This window comes from Lynx rufus, unplaced genomic scaffold (genome assembly GCF_022079265.1).
Source record: "Lynx rufus isolate CCGP_SWC_20201006 ecotype Redwood Valley unplaced genomic scaffold, mLynRuf1.p SCAF_22, whole genome shotgun sequence".
NCBI classification, from domain to species: domain Eukaryota; kingdom Metazoa; phylum Chordata; class Mammalia; order Carnivora; family Felidae; genus Lynx; species Lynx rufus.
The window spans coordinates 15076527-15097706 of NW_025814837.1; the positions used below are offsets into that span (position 1 = coordinate 15076527).

Here is a 21180-nt window from a genome sequence, read left to right on the forward strand (position 1 = left end):
TCATTATACATTTGTTAAAACCCATAGGATGTACTACACCAACAGCAAACTGTAATGTAAATTTTGGACTTTGAGGGATACTGATGGCCAATGCAGGTTTGTCAACTGTGACAAATGATCACTATGGTGGGAGATGTTGATAATGAGGGAGGTGATGCATGTGTGGGATTAGGGGAATTCTCTATATCTTCCGAACAATTTTGCTGTGAACCTAAACCTGCTTTAATAAACAATATCTATTTTTTTAAAAAAGGCCAACTACACATTAATGAAGAGCTAGTTCACTCTAAAATTGAAACCCAACCAGTTACTTACCATCTCTAGGACTCAAACTTCCTTTAAAAATGAGTAACTTAGGGGTGCCTGGGTGGCTCAGTCGGTTGAGCATCCAACTTCAGCTCAGGTCATCATCTCACAGCTTGTGGGTTCAAGCCCCTTGTCAGGCTCTGTGCTGATGGCTCAGAACCTGGAGCCTGCTTTGGATTCTGTGTCTCCCTCTCTCTCTGCCCCTCCCCAGCTCATGCTCTGTCTCTGCCTCTCTCAAAAATAAATAAAAATGAAAAAATAAAAATTAATAAAAAAAATTTTTTTTAAATGAGTAACTTAGATTAGGTGTTTTCAAAGGTCCCTCTCAGCCACTTAAAAGAATGAGGCAGTCCTCTTTGACCTGATACAGAGCAACTGCCAAGGAGTACTATGGAGCAGGAAAAAAAAAAAAAAAAAGAGGTAGAGAAGAAACTGTCCCTTGGGAAACAGACAGACACGCAGACACACACACATACACACACACATACACATATGGGTATAACCTCACATATCTCTGGAAAGATAAATGAGAAATTCTCTGGAGAGGAAAACAGGGAAGTAGGGATAGGAAAGACTTACTTTATACCACAGTATACTCTTTTCTACCTTTTGAATGCTGTACTATGTACATGAATTACCCAATAAAAATTATTAGTGATATTTTAAAAATAGTAAATAAACATGTAGGAAAAGAAACCTGGAAATAGAAAACATGAAGTTTAGACATATAACATCAATCTTCCCTTAAAAAGAAAATCAGAATTGCTTAAGGTAGGGGGGGCCTGGGTGGCTCAGTCTGTTAAGCATCCAACTTCGGCTCAAGTCATGATCTCACAGTTCCTGAGTTCAAGCCCCACCTTGGGCTCTGTGCTAACAGCTCAGAGTCTGGAGCCTGCTTCGGATTCTGTGTCTCCCTCTCTCCCTCTCTGCACCCCCCCCCCACACCATTCACACTGTCTCTGTCTCTCTCAAAAATAACATTTAAAAAAGTAGAATTGTTTAAGGTATATAAAACAAGGTCTTTACACACATGCACACAACACCGAATGCTTACAATCTCAGATGTTTGTCAGGTACACAGGCCCTATAAACTGCAATTTGCTTCCAAGGGGTTTCTGCATACTCCCTGTTGAAATCTCACACACAGGCTGCAGAGAACAGTACCAGGCATACTTACTACCAGTACTTACTAGTACTTACTACCAGAGTACTAAAAATGAACAGAATTCATCAATGAGGAGACCGTCCCATGTTTTTAAGAATCTTCTTGCAGCCCTCCTCTGAAATAAGCAAGGAACTAACTGCCCAATAAGATTTGTTCATGCCTGCCTTTCCTCCTCCTATTTGGCCCCAAGCTGAACACAGCTCCCTCTAGTACAGCAGTCAGTTGCTATGGTTACCGAGGGCGGCAGCAATAGAGAGGAAGACCCCTACTGAGGGAAGAGGAAAAGGTGCCACAGTAAATAGCACCCAAGCCATTTAACACTTCCTCTAAGACAGGAGGCAGACTGATGGAAAGAAAAGACAACACAATGCTGTAACAGCATTATCAATAAAGCTAAGATAGGCCAGGACAGTATTAAAGGCTTTGATGTTGAAGCACAGTTGTGATTTTGGTTTGGTTTTAATTCTGAAGAAGAAAATGAGACTCTCTGAACTATATCTTCAAGTCTTCTGATCTAATGCAGTGTCTTTTTATGAAGGTACTATGAAAAATAATCTGTTCTGTTTTCAAGATATGCAAAAAGGAAATTTAATAATGCCTTAATAGAAAAAGCTTTCCAATTCAAGATTCTGTGGGTTGTAATGAGTTACTATGTAAAAATTAAAGAAGCATTACCCAGTTATCATTAATGTCTTGCAATCTGGCTTCTAAAACGGATCTAATTCTTCAGCTTTTGATAAAGTTATCCACTGCTTATGCCTGACTTCTTAAATCTCTTCCACCCTCTTAAGATCTATACCAGCACCAGACTGATTCTTCTAAAGTAGAGAGAATCATATTACTCTCCTGTTTAAAAATCTCTCACGCTGCCAATAACTTAACTTGATATTCAAGGTTTTCCAGGTAATGACCTTAACTTAGCACTCTTACCTCCCATTACTATCACACAGCTCATACTGATTCTGGGCTTGCTCAGAACATTCCCTACTTCCAGTTCTAGTCTTCAAACTCCTCTTTGATTATCTTTCAGTTGTCAAAAGTCTTAGCTATATCCCAGTCCTTTTCAAATGCGTAGTTTAGAAATGCCACTTTAATTTGTTTTAAACTTTTGTTTTTATGTTTTTACTTTGTTTTTATGCTAATAAAATACTAATACTGATACTTTAAAAAAAAGCATGTGTCCAATTGCTCCAACTTTTTAACTTCTGAGAGCATGTTTTGTCTCTGTTATGGTAGGTTTTACTCTGCTTCCTATTCTAAAAATCAGCATATTTCAAGGGATAACCTGTATTAAGCCCCCCCCCCACACACACACTAATAACTTTACTGAAATGCAATACAGCACGTCCCCACTTGTCTGGGAGGGGGGCTTGGATATTCCAAGGTAGTCTTTACATACTCCACCACAGCACTTACTCTACCATATTTTAAGCACTGGATTACTTGCTTATCTCCCATATTAACCTATGAATGAGGGCAGAAAGTGTCTTTCATTTCCAGGATTATGCTTCATATAGTAAATATTCAATAAATGGTAAATAAATGAACATATGGTTATTTTGTAAATACAAAAAAAATCAGCCTATTTCTCTTAAACTCCTACTAGACTAACTGTATTGATTATATTCAACAAATATATTAAGTATAATAAATATACTATTTTTATCACCTCTCTCATTCTTAGCAGAGTAGTATGTAAATGGTAAATAGTTGAGGAAACTTCCATGCATTCAGAACAGTGTGCTATTTATCTATTACAATATACTGAGAAGAACAGTGGGTAAAAATGAGGAGTCGAACTGCCCATAGTGTAATCCTGACTGCCAGTTATTATCTGTATGAAATAAAGCAAATCAATCTTTCTAGACCTGCACTGTCAGTAAAATGGAGACAATAACAATCCCTACATATTAGACTGAAGATTAAAGGAAGTAATTCATATCATGGGAAAAGGAATTAGTTTAATATACAAAGAGCTCCTACAAATAACTAAGGAAAGAACCTACGATCCAATGGAAAAATGGACAAAGCACAAGAATTTTCAGTTAACAGAAAGTTTAAAATGACTCAAAAATAAGATGTTCGACTCATAAGAGAAATATAAGATATAACCTTTCACCTGTTAGACTGGCAAAAACTTGTTAATAAAGTTCATCAGAACATGTGAAAATATGCTATTGTAAGCTTTGCTGCTCAGCGTAATTTGTAAAGCTAACCTCTGTGGAGATTTACTTGATATTATCTGACAATTTAAAATGAATAAGCACTTCTTTCTAGAAATTATGTGAAATGATAGCCACTGCACCTTTGTTTTCCTAGTACAAAACACTGGAAATAGCTTAACTATCATTATTATGTAACCATCATTATGTAACTGATAAAAATCTCAAATCATAATGAATATACACTGGGATAGCACAATCTCCAAGATTTATTACTACCAAGTTGTAAAAAAACAAAATGTAAAACATGATGTATTGTATACTACCATCTATTTTGAGAAAATTACATCCAGAAAAATACACAAGAATTTGCTAACAGTGGTTGGCTCTAGAATGGGAACCTGGGTAGCAGAGTGAAAAAGAAGCAAGGGAGAACCATATTTTTCCATTGTGTATCCTTTTTTCCTTTTGAATATTGTACAAAATATATATATTACTTAGTAGAATAAATTTGTTTAGAAAGTATAAAGAAAAAATTTACTTTAAGATCAAATTTTTCCCTTAGATTACTAATCTCTGGTAAAATAATTTTGCCTTCAATCCTTTTTTTTTTTTAACCACCCTCAAGCATAACCTCTATACCATAGCCAGCACATAAACTCACACAACACCCTATTTATTCCTCTTTCATGCCTCTGTGAAGTTATTTTTCTCATGGAAAATCCCTTTTGTCTTTCCTCTTTTGACTCAAATGTAGTGTAACATACTGAAGGATTTCCCAAACCTTAGTGATTTTAAGAACCACCCAGGAGTATGTTCAAAATGCAGGTCTCACAATCAAATACACACCCATTCAGCATCCACAATTCATGTTCAGTGGGTCTATTATAGAGGGGTTTTTTTGGTTTGTTTGTTTGTTTGTTTGTTTTTAAACAAACATACTTAGGTGTCTGTGAGGTACACACTCTGTGGACCACACTTGGAAAACTACGGAGTTATAAAATTAAGAGCACTGGGGCACCTGGGTGGCTCAGTCAGTAAAGCGTCCAACTCTTGATTTTGGTTAAGGTCATGATCTGACAGTCAGATTCAGAGACTGAGCCCAGTGTCAGCCTCCAGGCTCCATGGAGCCTGCTTTGAGATTCTCTACCCCCCCCCCCCCATCTCTCCCCTGCTCTTGCTGGCTCTTGTGCTCTTTCTCAAGATAATTAATTAATTAACTAACTGTACCAATTCTAGAGTTAGAGACCAAGGTTTCAGTCCCTGTTCTGACAGTTATTAAAAGGATGACCTTGAACAAATTTGTTCACATCTCTATTCATCAATTCCCTTATCTAGCTTGGGTGAAAACTGTAGCTATTATAAGATTTTGAATGAAACTGTATTAGAAACTAGAACCATATTAGAAATCAAAATGAGTATGTAGAAGCACCTGGTTGGCTCAGCTGGTGGAACATATGACTCTTGATCCCAGGGTTGTAAGTTTGAGCCCCACGTCAGGTGCAGAGATTAGTTAAAAATAAAATATTTTGGGGGGCACCTGGGTGGCTCAGCTGGTTAAGCATCCAACTCTTGATTTTGGCTCAGGTCATGATCTCACAATTTGTGGGTTCAAGCCCCATGTCAGGATCTGTGCTGACAGCGCGGAGCTTTCTTGGAATTCCCTTTCTCCCCCTCTCTCTGCCCCTCCCCTGCTCTATGTCTCTCTCTCTCTCTCAAAATAAATAAATAAAATCTTTTTTTTTAAATGAGTATTTATTCATTGAAAAGTAATGAAACCATCACATATTAACATAAGTACCATTTTAATGCTAACAATGCCAAAATTAAAAACTAATCACTCAGAAGGATAGCATTGTGCTCTATTTTTCCAATCTCTTTAAAAATCCATTGACCCTCTTCACTTTGGATGAACCTTTAACTAATGCATGGTTTTGTAACATCATGTGTTGGTAATCTGAAAAATATTGTGTCACTGAGTTTATACAGATCTTCTAAATTTAGATTCACCATACGCAATCCAAAATCACATGTTAATATCTGCACTAATCTTATCAGAAAATCTAAGTATTGAGAAGATGTTAAGCTCATGGTAGTGGATACAAGGTTTGCAAATTTTTAATATTTGCTTAAAAAGCTCAAACTTTATCACTGGCAAATAAATGCTGTCTGTTGTTTTCCCCGAAGTGACAGGCTCCGTTTTTTCATTTTCACAAAAATATCTGACAAATTCCCAAGTCTAAATAACCACCGTTTGTTTTTCAGTTGCTCTTTGTTCTTTCAAGTAAAAGTGGTGCTCCATGAAAAGTGGTTAGTTTAGCTCACAATTGAAACACAAGCGCAAGCACTTGTCCTTGAGACAACCGTGAGACCCCCAACATGCAGAAGAGCTTTATGCAAACCTCCTATTTTGTCACACAGAATACTAAAAAGGTGTGTACTCAAGGGTTGAGACCTAATAAAAATAATAATGCATGACATCTCATTAAAAACAAACAAACAAACAAAACACCTAGGTTCTTTTCATTTTCTGTGAGTGTGTGAGGGTAAAGAATGAATGGCTACCAGCATAGTTTTGTGTCCCTGCCTTGAATAATACTAAGGTGCCAGAGGTTTTGCCACTGTAGTTTTTGAACCACTAATCAAATAATATACTGAAAAGGGCAAATAACATTATTATTATTAGTAGTAGTAGTAAAATTAAAATTGTTTTAACCACAAATTCCCTGAAAAAGTCCTCATTTTCAAAACTATTTTCTATAGATCACATTTGGAAACCTGATGGTTATACTTACAGTCCCAAACTTATAATGAGCAGCAGAAATACTATGAGGATTTTTAAAATACAGACTCTTGCCAAGGTTCAGCCTCCAGAGATTTTATTCTGGGTAAGCCCACAAATCAATAATCTCAGTAAGTTCATGGGTAGTTTTGAAATTGTTGACCTATGCTATACTAGCAATTGTTTATTTATAAATTGTTCTGAAAGTATCTACCACCCACTTCCTATATTTAATATATTTTCCATTATTAATACTGTTAAGAAATTTTTATTATAAATAATACCATACAATTGTCACTATCTCTTGGCTTTGATCCTTCTTGAGGATGCCCATGACATATAAAAGAGACATGTCCTATTTCCTGCCCATGTAACTTCGACCTTTGCTTCATCTACCTCTAATACCTTTTCTTCCAGTTCATTCTGCACCTAAGTACAAACATTTTTCCTAAACAGCATTTTACTATGACAAAATCTGGCCAAAAACTTTGAAAGACTTCATATCTTTTCTCCCAAGTCTTTATTCATATAATTTTCCTGCGAAGAATGTTTAAGAGCTTAATTTATATTGAGATCTTGGGGCGCCTGGGTGGCGCAGTCGGTTAAGCGTCCGACTTCAGCCAGGTCACGATCTCGCGGTCCGTGAGTTCGAGCCCCGCGTCGGGCTCTGGGCTGATGGCTCAGAGCCTGGAGCCTGTTTCCGATTCTGTGTCTCCCTCTCTCTCTGCCCCTCCCCCGTTCATGCTCTGTCTCTCTCTGTCCCAAAAATAAATAAAAATGTGGAAAAAAAAAATTTAAAAAGGATACACATTTAAAAAAAAAAAAAAAAAAGAGATCTAGTATAAGGCAACTCCTCCAAGAAGACTGTTTTGTTGAATTTTAACTCTAGATTTAGAGCTAATCTGGGCATAGCTCACATTGATGCTTTATCTTTCCAAGATGAGAGGTTTCTTTTGTCACTAGAGGCTCTCCAAAGTCCTGCTTTGGAAAGATTAATTATATGTATTATTTCATAGGTTATATAACAATATGTATTATGGCTATACCTGTACCTATAAGGAAAAGCAGACTCTTTAATAAATACATGATGAAAAAACTACATATAGAGCAAGGTGAACATATGTTTAATCTATATTAGAGAATCTGATTCTTACAATATAAGAAAAGGATATCCAATTTAATGAAGTAATACTGTCTATGCAAATAGCATGTAATGTGTCCTATGTTATTTTCCTAAAAGTGTCTTTTAAAGCAAAAGTTTAAAAATAACACATTAAACCCCTACTAACAGAGGTAATATGTATATGCATTATCCATCCATGAATATTTTACTATTTTTTCCTATAAGAACTCTTAAAAAAAACCTTAACCTTAAAGCATTACCATATCTTCAAAAAAATCAATAATAATTCCTTATTATCATTAAATAGCCACTCAGTTTAAGTAGGGTTAACTAAACAAACATGCAAAGGTACAGTCATATTTGTCACTTCTAATGCTGAAATAAGAATAAAACATGAATCTCTGGCTCCCTCTGGTGTTTAAGTACTGGTGTTAAGTGCCTGGTGAATAAGTTCCCTTATTCATCCCAGGTACAATGACAAGCAGAATAGAAAATATAATTCTCTTAGTGGAAAAAGTCATGAACAAAAAAAATTTTTTATTCAGTTAAACAAGTAGTTTTGAAAAAATAGGCAGATATCATCCTATGTTATTAAACCTCATCCAGTTAAAGTCAAGACAAGATCTAATGGCATACACTATTATCTCCTCTTATTTTACAAAAGAGTCAACATCAAGGGTCTTTTTTAAGCTTCATTTTAACAACTGAAGTGACATTAAGTACCCAAAATAAACCAAACATAAGTTTAAAAAAATGTAACTTTAAAAAGATATGCATAAACCATGAATAACCCAAATTACTATAAAGCATTACACAAAACAAAAAATGTATCTTACTGCAAAAATAAAAGATATCTTTAAAAATAGCTATGGTTATAGAAACTTCTATTCTCTTTTCAAAATTCATTACTTCAGCAACTATTTGAATGTTTATTATGGACCAGGCCTTGTTCTAAACATTAGGTATACAATGGTAAATAAAAGTGACTATAAACACCCAGAGAGTCTAAAAGGAGTGGGAAACACAAGGAATGGTAAACAAACAAACAGGATATTTTCTGATGAGTCCTTCACAAGACAGCAAGTGTGAATGAAGAAACTACTTTCTGTTGGCTGGCTAAGCAAAGACTCTCTAAAGAGTTAACTTCTAAACTAAAATGAGGACCAAGCCAAATGAAGACTGGAGGAAAGAGAGTCCAGGGAATATCACATCTACAATATGCCCACGTACAGTGGGAACATGAGTAGTTGTGTCTGAAGAACAAAAAGGAAGTGAACAAGAAACCCGGGTCCCTTACACCATGCAACATTATATCTGCAATGATCTGCTTACTTTCAGTTTTCCCAAATGTAAGACAATCTTCTGTCTGACTCATGCCACTGTTTTTTAGTATGCCTGTTATCTACAGCCTTACTGAATTCCAACAAACAGAACTACAGTTCAAGATAGCTGACATCATAAAAAAAAATATCAATTGTTGGGGCATCTGTGTGGCTCAGTCTGTTAAGCGTCCAACTTTGGCTCAGGTTACGATCTCACAGTTTTTGAGTTTGAGCCTAGCATCAGGATCTCTGCTGTCAGCACGGGCCTGCTTCAGAACCTCTGTCCCCTTCTCTCTCTACCCCTCCCCTGTTCGCGTTTGCTCTCTCTTAAAAATGAATTAACAAACATTTTTTAAAAAGTCAATTCTGGGGCGCCTGGGTGGCTCAGTCGGTTAAGCGGCCGACTTCGGCTCAGGTCATGATCTCGCGGTCCGTGAGTTCGAGCCCCGCGTTGGGCTCTGTGCTGACAACTCAGAGCCTGGAGCCTGTTTCAGATTCTGTGTCTCCCTCTCTCTGACCCTCCCCCATTCATGCTCTGTCTCTCTCTGTCTCAAAAATAAATAAACGTTAAAAAAAAAAATTAAAAAAAAAAGTCAATTCTCCTTAAACTAATCTAATCACATGACCTCAATAAAAAATGGTTCATAGATTCTAAATTTCTAAAATTCACATGCAGTAGAAAAATAAAGTGAAGATACCTTTGATAAAAAAAAAGGAATAAACAGAGGATTTACCTTGTCAGATCAGATATAAAAACAAATAATGAAAGAATCATAATAGAAAATGCAAAAATGTTAACACAGAAATAAAAACACTGCACTAAAATGAAATTCTAGAAATGTGCCCTTATATAAGTGATAATTTATTATCAGGTAAAGGTGACATCTCAAATCAGAAAGGTAAGGATAATGAATTCTTTAGTAACTACTGTTGAGACAGGCATTCCAACTGGGAAAAAGGTAATTTCTGCTGCAGACATTTACAAAGATAAAATCAAGAATTATTGAAAAGATGGGGCGCCTGGGTGGCGCAGTCGGTTAAGCGTCCGACTTCAGCCAGGTCACGATCTTGCGGTCCGTGAGTTCGAGCCCCGCGTCAGGCTCTGGGCTGATGGCTCAGAGCCTGGAGCCTGTTTCCGATTCTGTGTCTCCCTCTCTCTCTCTGCCCCTCCCCCGTTCATGCTCTGTCTCTCTCTGTCCCAAAAATAAATAAAACGTTGAAAAAAAAAAAAAAATTAAAAAAAAAAAAAAAAAAAAAAAGAAAAAAAAAAGAATTATTGAAAAGGTAAAGGTATATGTACATATACAAGATGTGTATACATATCTTGGAAGAAAATATGGAAGCACATCATTATGAGCTTGGGATGAAGAAGGATTTCTTAGAAAATGGTAACATTCAAAAGCCATAAAGCATGAGTGATAAATCGAATATTGCGATTTAAAATCTTCTAAAACAAAAGACACTAAAAACAAAGTTGCCAGTTAAACAAAAGACTGGGAGAAAAATATTTACAACATATATAACAAAGAATTACTCTCCAATATATATATATATATATAAGTCTAGAAAGCAATAAGCACTCAACAGATAAATGAGCAAAAGTAATAAGCTAGAAATTTCCCAGAGAAAATACTAATGGTGACATTTTTGCTTCAGGCAGTAAGTGGACTAGATTTACTGAGGAGAAATTACACTGCATTCTAACTAGACCAGCATAAGACATTTTCATTCTAATGTTGGGTGCACAGAAGTTGTCAAAAAAGTTGTCAGTAAAAATAAGCAATAACCACACTCTAAAGGTAAAACTACCTCAGGGACAAATGCCTGTGGCTGGCACTAGTTCTCAGACCCCTTATAAAGTGGAGAAATTGTATCTGAGACTGCTCAGTTCAGTCAGGTTCCCTAGAACAGGTGCTAAAGTGGTCCCAAGTCAACAGTCACCCTGGTTCCTACAAGAAAGTCACAAATCCTCTCTGGAGTAAAGCAAATTCATTTTAGGTCCTCAGGTTTAATCTGATTTACACATCCAACAAGGTTTTAAATTCAGCAATTATATTTTTCACTTCTAAATGTCCTTTTTCATCACTGTATTTATTTTTTAATATTTATTTATTTTTGAAGGTGCAAGCAGGGGAGGGGTAGAGAGGGGGACAGAAGATCCGAAGCAGGCTCTGCACTGACAGCAGCAAGCTGGATGTGGGTCTCGAACTCCCGAACCATGAGATCATGACCTGAATTGAAGTCGGATGCTCAAATGACTGAGCTACCCAGGTGTCCCATATTCATTTTTTTAATAGAAAATTATTACTTGCTCATGTTTATGATTCCACATTTTGTTTTTAACCATTTTATAATAATTTCTAACAATGAATATTTGATTGTCCAATGTTTGATGTTAGTAGGGTTTCAAATGTGCTGCTGTTTCACTGTAGTTTAACTCAGGGTGATTTTTCCCTGTCTGTTTTACCTTTGAAAAGTGAATACATACAGATACACACAAAACTATGGGAACAATATTTTTAAAGTGTTGAAAACAAAAAGTCAACCCATAATTCTAGTATCACTCCTGACATCACTTTCTACATAAATAACCCAAAATAAACTAAAAATTATCAGAAATAAGAACTTAACAAGGCAGTTGGCATAGGATTAAAAAAAAAAAAAAGCAATGTGCATTCCTATGTAGTAGCAGAAAAGGCAATTACCAAAAATATATTTATAATAGCAATAAAAAAAGAGGCACCTAGGAATAAATTCAACAAACTGTGTATACCTATAGATGAAATTGTAACACTTTATCGAAAGATGTTTAAGAAAACATGCATAAATGAAGATATAAATCATGTTTATAGACAGAAGACTAAAAATTATAAAGAAATCAGCTGAAGGACAATAGACTCAAGGCCATGCTATTAAAAATTCCAGCAGACAGACATTTCTGGTGGAATTCAAATACTTAAATTTATATGGAACAGCAAAATCCCAAGAACAGACATGAAAATCAGTAAGAGTGGAGAGGTGGGATATGAAAGTGAAGGAAGGAAAATAAATAAGGAGAGGTAGGTAGAGGAGGTACCTTAACAGATTCAAAATTTATTTTGAAGTTACAGTAAATTGAGAAGCATCCTACTGGAAATAAACAAATTAACCAAAAAGATGAAGCAGAGATGAAAAGATTAACTAAAATGCATAGACAGCCTAGAAAAGATCCATGTGTATATGACATAGGAGGCATTGCAGATCATTGAGTCTTCATTAATGTTGTTGGAACAAATGATTATGCATATGAGAAAGAGTGAAGGTAGGATCCCTACCCTACGTCATAGAAACAAACAAATCCAAAATTACACCCTTTTGGGGTGCCTGGGTGGCTAGGTTGATTAAGCATCTGACTTCAGTTCAGGTCATGATCTCATGGTTTGAGTTTGAGCCCTGTATCAGGCTCTGTGCTGACAGCGTGGAGCCTGCTTCAGATCCTCTGTTTCCCTCTCTCTGCTTCTCTCTCAAAAATAAATAAACATTTAAAAAAATTCGAAATTAAACCCTGTTGACCAAGATTTAAATATAAAAAGTAAAACTTTAAAATTTTTAGAATATCATAAAGGTATCTTTATGATACCAAGGAGGGTAAGACATCAATAAGTAATTCATATATAAGAAATTGCTAAATTCAACTACTTTAAAATACACCATAAAGTGTACTGAAAACATTAACTCCAATAGATATTTGCAATACACAAAAGTGTAAAGAATTACACTAGGACTTCTGCTTCTGCTGTAGACTATCACTTATAACAGACAAATTGTTCTGATTAAACAAAACTAACAAAGCCCATTTTTTTTAAAGTTTCTTTGAAGGCAGATAAATGCTGGGAAAACCAGGTCTTGAAGAACCAGAGTTCCAAGAGAAGAGAACCTCATGATAGGAGGTTCCTCATGATAGGAAACACAATTCTCTTCATGTTGTTTTTTCCTTTGGGCATGTGCAAATTCTTGATAAGGAATAAGACACTAAGGAGCCATGGAGAGGGCAGCTACTAAGTAGAAAAGCCAAAAGAGCATTAGGCAAACTCATGAGGATAGAGAGACAGGAAAAAGTTCAAGGCTGCCAAGGCTGCCAAGACTCAGAGTATAGGCCATGATCCTATAAAAGAATTGAGGCACAAAGAAACAGACCTGACATTGTGTGATGATTTTTCACTTAAGGAATGGAGCACTAAAACTCTGCAAAAGGGGGCACCCGGGTAGCTCAGTTGGTCAAGCATCCAACTTCAGTTGAGATCATGATCTCAAGGCTCGTGAGCTGAGCTCTGCATTGGACTCTGTGCTAACAGTTCAGAGCCTGGAGCCTGCTTTGGATTCTGCCTGTCTCTCGCTGACCCTCTTGCCGTTCACATTCTGTCTCTCTCTCCCTCTCAAATATAAATAAACATTTTTTAAAAAATGTAATTCACTTAAAAAAAAACCTGCAAAATAAAAGTCAAAGAAGCCAGGCGAAAAGCTTTATGAAAAGCACTCTGAGAAGGATTCTGGGAGATGGCAAAAGAGCATCAGGAATCTGTCTAATGTAACTATTTTGGATCTTCTGAATCTTTTGAAGGCTTCCAACTTCCAAGGGGATGGTAAGGTAAACTGTGGTTATTTGGGTCAATTTCAGCTGTTAGTTTGGCAGAAGCTCCCCATTCCCCAGGCTGCAGCCCTGGAGCAGACAACTATGCATATGTATTGGAGCAGTCTGCACAAAGCTTGTTGCAACTAGGATGAGGAAAAAAACTGTCCTCCAAATATCAGGAGTATATGCTAGGATTACTGATTGTTGCTTCTGATCATAGAGATGTAGACAATGAAGTGAGTGGCCCATTGTTGCTGCAACTCCTCCCTCTGTTGCAAGGTCCTCACCCTCTAGCCATAGGGACAGCCAAGGCATTTAAAGGGCCAGTCTCCATTTTTCCTCATGCCCTCATTTTCCTCTTTTGGAAGCCCAACATGAAAGACTAGGACATTCAAAGGCAACAGAATGTATGGGGGCAATTAGAATGTCATCAAACATGCCTAAGGGAAAGCAAAGGCTAAAGATGATCTAAGATCTAAAGTGTATACCTCAGGTTGATCCTTCAACAACAAAACACACACAAAACAAAAAAAGAGCAAGCCCTGGGGAATGCGAAGAATCTAATTTCCAGAGATGCCACATTATTAGATTTAAACATCCAGTTTTCAACAAAAAAATCATGACACATACAAAGAAACATGAAAGTATGACCAATTAAAAGAAAAATAAAATCCACAGAAAACTATCCCTGAAAAAGACCCAGGACAGATGTACTAGACTGCGACTTTTAAACAGCTGTTTTAAAGATGTTCAGGGGTGCCTGGGTGACTCAGTTGGTTGAGCATATGACTCTTGATTTCAGCTCAGGTTATGATCCTAGGGTTCTGGGACAGAACCCCACATCAGGCTCCATGCTGAGCATGGAATCTGCTTAAGAGAATCTTAAGTAAGCATGGAGTCTGCTTAAGATTCTCTGTCTTTCCCTCTGCCCCTCGGCCCTCTCCCTGACTCATACTCTCCAAAAAATAAAAAATAAAAAAAAAATTTAATTAAAAAATAAAAAAAACAAGCATTGAAGAGAGATATAAAAAACAAAGGAATGAAAAGGAGATAAATAAAAGATCAGAGACAAAATAGTGGAAATTAAGGGAGGTAAGCAGAATAAAATCCATACTACTGTATCCCCTGAAGAGTGAAACATAAAACAATGGACTAGAACTAATATTTCAAATTATAATCTAAGAAAACTTTATAGGCATCTTAAGAGAGCATAATCTGCATATTAAACATGCCAATTGGGAACCTAAGAAAGTTAAGGTCAGAATGGGCAATGTTTCACAGCATATCCTGATACAAAAATATTACATTTCAAAGATGAAGAAATAAATTCAAGGACTTCAGATGAGAATATCAAATACATAAAAACAACATAAATATCAAGCAACAGTGGAGAAGCATTTTTTTAAAACGCAATACAAAAATGTTACAAAAATGTTAATTTCATATCCAGCCAGATGTCCTTCATGTATCAAGGACACTGCAGCAGTTTTTTGGTTTTTTTAACACACAAGAACTTAGGGAATTCTACACTAATCAGCCTTTCTTGAGTAGAGGAACTCAAGTAGAATTGGTTCATTCCAACGAAGAGATAACTAAGAAAACGTCAGAGAAAGGGCTGATGATGATCATTTTAATATAAAAGTAGACCTATAACTAAAATGCAGATGGAGACAAGGAAGAAAAACTACTGCAGAAATTATTTTAAATTATGACAAAGAAATAATGCAACTAAAAATGGAAGAAAGTTGAGGAAGAAGAAAATAAAATATCCACACACTAATTTTTATACAGGAAATAGGCAGGAATTTTAGAATATCAATATAAGAACAAACCTAAAATTATAATACTTCTAGAACAAAGCATAGAAGATAATCTCCGTAAGCTAGGATTACACAAATACTTCTTAGGTAAAACATGAAAAATACAATTTACAAGGAAAAATGTAATGAACTGAACTTCAGCAAAATTAAATGTTTGCTCTGTGAGAAACACTGGCGAATGATAGAACCTACCATAAAGAAAATATTTCCAAATTACTTATGTGGTAAAAAGCTTAGATCTTGAATACACAAAGAACTCTAAAAACTCAACCATTAGAGGGGCTCTTGGGTGGCTCAGTTAAGCGTCTGACTCTTGGTTTCAGCTCAGGTCATGATCTCACAGTTCATGGGTTCGAGCCCCATGTTGGGCTCCACCCTGACAGTGAGGAGCCTGTTTGGGATTCTCTCTCCCTCTCCCCCACTCATGCTCTCTGTCTCTGTCTCTGTCTCTCTCTCAAAATAAATGAACCATAAAAAAAAAAAAATCAACCATAAGAAATCAACTCAGTAAGAAAAAATGGGCAAAGGATTTGAACACACACTTCATCAAAAGAATGTATGTGGATAGCAAATAAATACAAGAACAGATGTTCAATATCTTTAGTCATTAGGGAAATGCAAATTAAAACTACACAATAATAACCATAATACACTTATTAGAATGGTAAAAATCAAAAGAACTGATGATACCAAGAGGTGACAAAGTAGAAGGGCAAATCAACTCTTATTATTGCTAGCGGAAATGCAAAATGGTACAGTTCCTTTGGTAAAGTTTGGCAGTTTCTTTTTTTTTTTTAATATTTATTTATTTTGGAGAGAGAGTGCGTGCGCATGCACACAAGAGGGGGAGGGGCAGAGAGAGGGAGACAAAATCTAAAGCTGGCTCCAGGCTCCAAGCTGTCAACACAGAGCCCGACACGGGGCTCAAACTCATGAACCATAAGATCATGATCTGAAGTCAGTCGCTTAACCAACTGAACCACCTAGGTGCCCCAGTTTGATAGTTTCTTTTTTTTTTTTTTTTAATTTTTTTTTTTAATGTTTTATTTACTTTTGAGACAGAGAGAGACAGAGCATGAATGGGGGGAGGGTCAGAGAGAGAGAGGGAGACACAGAATCTGAAACAGGCTCCAGGGTCTGAGCTGTCAGCACAGAGCCCGACGCAGGGCTCGAACTCACGGACCGGGAGATCATGACCTGAGCCGAAGTCGGAGGCTTAACCAACCAAGCCACCCAGGCGCCCCGGTAGTTTCTTAAATAAACACACACTCACCTAGTGATCCAGCAATCAAACTCCTAGATATTTACTACAAAGAAATGAAGACCTATGTTCACATAAAAATCTGTATATGAGTGTGATTTTTTTTTAAATGCAGGTGCCCCTGTATATAAATGTTTATAGCAACTTTACATATTACTGTAAAAAAACTGGAAACAGCCCAATGTCCATCAACAGGAGACTACAAAGGTTATTTCTCACCAATACAAAAGAACAATCTTTTAATATTCAAAATGATATGGATGAATCTCAAAAACATGCCGAGAGGAAAAAGATGCAAAAAGGTTAATGCAATTTGTCATTTATGTAAAGTTCAAGAATAAACAAAAATGATCTGTGGGGATGGACATATGAATAGCAGCTGCTGGGGGCGCCTGGGTGGCTCAGTCAATTAAGTGCCCAACTCTTGGTTTCGGCTCAGGTACGTGATCTTGCAGTTTGTGAGTTCAAGCCCTTTGTTGGGCTCCGCGCTGTCAGTGCAGAGCCTGCTTCTCTTTCCCTCTCTCTCTGCCCCTTACCTCTCTCTCTGCCCCTTCCCTGGTCATGTGTGTGCGTGCACTCTCTCTCTCTCTCTCTCTAAATTTTAAAAAACAAATTAAAGAATAGAGGTTGCTGGAGGCAAGGGTTAGAAGGTAATTGATTTGAAAATAGCATGAAGGTAAAGGATATGTTCAGCATCTTGATTATACAGGGATGTATATTTATCAAAATTCATTGAACTATACACTTAAGATTTATACACTTGTTTATAAATTATACTCAATAAAGTACTGTCGGCTTTTTAAAAAGGCATCAAGATATTTATTTTATAAGTACTATTCTGCCATCTTTTTTGTTAATACTACTTCCTTAAACCAGACCAAATTTTAACTATTTTCTTTACCTGAAAGATGTTATTCCATTCTCTTTTACTTTATTTTTCTGAATAGGAGATGCTTGGAGTGACAGAATTTTATTTCCTGGTAGGGTAATTTGCTTTAAAATGGAAGCTATAAAAACAAAAGAAGAAAAAAGAATTTAAAAAAAATCAGTCATGCCATATTAGGAGAAATGCAGGACAGCAGCTTTTAATATACCCAGAATAACCAAAAGAAATTTCAAGCTGTCCTAGAACTATGTTTAAACTCAAAAATGACAATGAATTTATTCCCTGCATGAAATCATCTTAGAAAAATCAAAATTTCTTTTCATACAGTCTTCAGCCTATAGGATTACCAGCATTATGAAAATATGCATAAATAGTGACAAGTGATGTTAATATATCATTTATATTTGCATATTTTAAAAATACATGAAACTTCTTTTGTGTTAAGACTGATTTCCAAATGTAGAAAAAGTACATTTCAAAAAGAAATAAAGCTATAGCAATTTTTGTAAATTAAAAAAAGTGCTTTATTCACTAATACATTGTTTTATCTAATTACAAAATACCATGAGTAGTTGCTTCTTCTACTCTAAAATATATATCCCCAAAAAGTAGCTATGTATATACAAAGAATGTACTAGTGATTTTTCAGTCCTCTCTCCTAGGTCCTACTTTTAAAAGAGTACCTTTTCTTAATATAACAAATAAAAAAGAGAACACAAAACCCCATCATGTTCCAAACCCAGCATGATGGGGCCAGGGATGTGGGAGTGGGGGTTGGGGTCTACCTGGAGGAAACTGACTGGCAGGTATTGCAGTGCTCACTGGCATCTTCTTCTGTCCAGATTTCTGAATGGTCAATGCTGAGGAATGGGGAAGTGTGGTCACTTGTTTTGCAACACCTCCTGAAGGCTGCTGGACTACCTGAAACAATGAGAGTTATTAATACACTCATTCAACTAAACCTGCTTTAGGAAAGAACAAGCTTTCAGTTGTAACAGAACAAATGATTGTGCTCACCTAACTGTAAATATACCTTTATGTTAGCATAACAAGAAAGTCTACCTAAAATTTATATCTGTATGTAGCAAAATTATCTTGTTCAAAAGTGAAAAATAGGACTTTCTCACGCAACGTACACTAAAACCTTGGTTTGTGAGCATAATTCGTTCTGGAAACATTTTGCTTGTAATCCAAAGCATGTGTATATTCAAGTGAATTTCCCCATCAGAAATAGTGGGGACTCAATTTGTTCCACAACCCAAAAACATTCATATAAAAATGATTACAATACTATAATACAAAATAAAGAAAATACAGCATATAAAGAAAAATAAACAGGGGCATCTAAGTGGCTCAGTAGGTTAAGCATCCAACTTCAGCTCAGGTCCTGATCTCACCGTTTGTGAGTTCAAGTCCCACATGGGGCTCTGTGCTGACAGCTCAGAGCCTGGAGCCTGCTTTGGATTCTGTATCTCCCTCTCTCTCTGCCCCTCCCCCACTCACAATCTGTCTCTGTCTCTCAAAAATAAATAAATGTTTAAAAAAAATTTTTTAAAAGAAAAATAAACAAATTAACCTGTACTTACCTTTGAAAACCTTTGTGGCTGGTGTGAGGGAGATAAGAGAAATGAGGGTTATTGTGTAGGACGACTTGCACTATCACTAACAGAATCAGTGCTATTTACTGGCTCAATGGAATCTTTTTCTTTTTGTGCAACTTTAACAAGGAACCTATCCAATGACACTTGCTTTTCCCTCCTTTTGAGGATTTTGTGGAAATGTGACGTTGCTTTGTCATTAAACAGATTCATCCCTCACACTGCTACAGCCGTATTCAGGTGGTGCTTTTCTACAAAATTTTGCAGTTTCCCACATTGTACACATCTCCCTAATCTCATTTGAAGTGGGGGATTCCTCCACCTTTTTTTCCTCCTCCTCTGCATAGGAGATCTCCTCCATAACCTCTTGTTGTTGCTCACAATGCAACAGTCGGATCTAATGGTAGGATGCCAGTTGTGGGCACCTTCCAACATTCTGAAAAATCAGATTTCTGCCAAACGCTGCGGCCTGAGACCAAGTATCTGAGTATGGGACACGATCACCCACAATCCCACATTGAAGAGAGACAAAGAAGAACCACTGGCTCAGCTGTGATCATGTGATGTTTGGCATCACATACTACTTGTATTGTAAGGCATCACTCATTGATCAGGTTAAAATTTATCAGGTTAAAATTTATTAGAAATGTTTGCGGGGCGCCTGGGTGGCGCAGTCGGTTAAGCGTCCGACTTCAGCCAGGTCACGATCTCGCAGTCCGGGAGTTCGAGCCCCGCGTTGGGCTCTGGGCTGATGGCTCAGAGCCTGGAGCCTGTTTCCGATTCTGTGTCTCCCTCTCTCTCTGCCCCTCCCCCGTTCATGCTCTGTCTCTCTCTGTCCCAAAAATAAATAAACGTTGGAAAAAAAAAAAATTTTTTTTAAAAATTAAAAAAAAGTTTGCTCGTCTTGCAGAACACTCGCAGAACAAGATACTCGCAATCCAAGGTTTTACTGTGTTTTATTTTTAGAGTGTAATTCAAATTTACACTATCCACTGCCCAATTTAACTCTCCATTTGGATCATATTTTCATTTTTTTTTAGCTTATTTATTTATTTTGAGAGAGTGCAAGTGGGAGAGGGGCAGAGATAGAGGGAGAAAGAGAGAATCCAACCCCACAGAACTGTGAGATCATGCCCTGAGCCGAAACCACGAGTTAGAGGCCTAACTGACTGGGCCACCCAGGTACCCCTTTTTTCCTTTTAATTATTTATTTCATTTATTTTGAGAGTATGCATATGAGCAGGGGAGGGGCAGAGAGAGAGGGAGGGAATCCAAAGCAGGCTGCACTGTCAGGTGCATGAGATCAGGACCTGAGCCAAAATCAAGAGTTGGACACTTAACTGACTGAGCCACCTGGATGCTGTGTATTTCTTTATTATATATTTTATATATACTTTATAGGTATCTGCATTATTTGCTTTTTTATGATTAGCATATACTACATTTATAATTAGAAAAATGAAGTTGAGTTTTCAAACTAATATTACTAGAAAAATAATAAATTCTACAATGAAATATGCATTCACAGTTACATTTATGCATTCAGACTGAATCTTAACAGAAACAGTCCTAACAATTCTGGCCTCTTTCCCCATTCACTCACATCTTCTTCCTTAATATCCTTTACTAAGTATTCTTTTTCAGTATTTTAATTTTGAAAAACAGTAATAAAATATTATTAGAGGGTGCCTGGGTGGCTCAGTGGTTAAGCATCTGACTTCAGCTCAGGTCATGATCTCACCTTTTGAGAGTTCAAGTCCCACATCAGGTAAGCATGAGCCCTGCTTCCGATGTAAAAACAAAACAAACAACAACAACAAAAACGACAAGCCCTGCTTCCGGTGAGCTCTGCTTCTCTCTCTGTCCCTCGTGAGATTCTCTCTCTCTCTGTCCCTTGCTCACTTGCACCCTTCTCTTTCTTAAGGGGAAAAAAAAAAAAAAAAAAAAAAATATATATATATATATATATATATATATATATACACATACATATACATATATATACACACACACACACACATATGTGTTTGAGTTTATATATACATACATACATATACATATATATACACACACACACACACATATGTGTTTGAGTTAGTCTTCATACCATTCTGATAGGTACTCACGTAATAGCCTGAAGCTC

General features: G+C 36.6%; 1 protein-coding gene across 1 annotated transcript in view; it reads right to left on the minus strand.

Moving 5' to 3' along the window:
* TAF4B (TATA-box binding protein associated factor 4b) overlaps nucleotides 1-21180 on the minus strand; it is a 126164-nt gene that overhangs the window by 67593 nt on the left and 37391 nt on the right. Inside the window, exons 8-9 of the mRNA XM_047087040.1 lie at nucleotides 18225-18360; nucleotides 17455-17560 (exon numbers count right to left, since the gene is read on the minus strand). Coding sequence (XP_046942996.1) covers nucleotides 17455-17560; nucleotides 18225-18360 — 242 coding nt within the window. The remainder of the gene's footprint in view (nucleotides 1-17454; nucleotides 17561-18224; nucleotides 18361-21180) is intronic.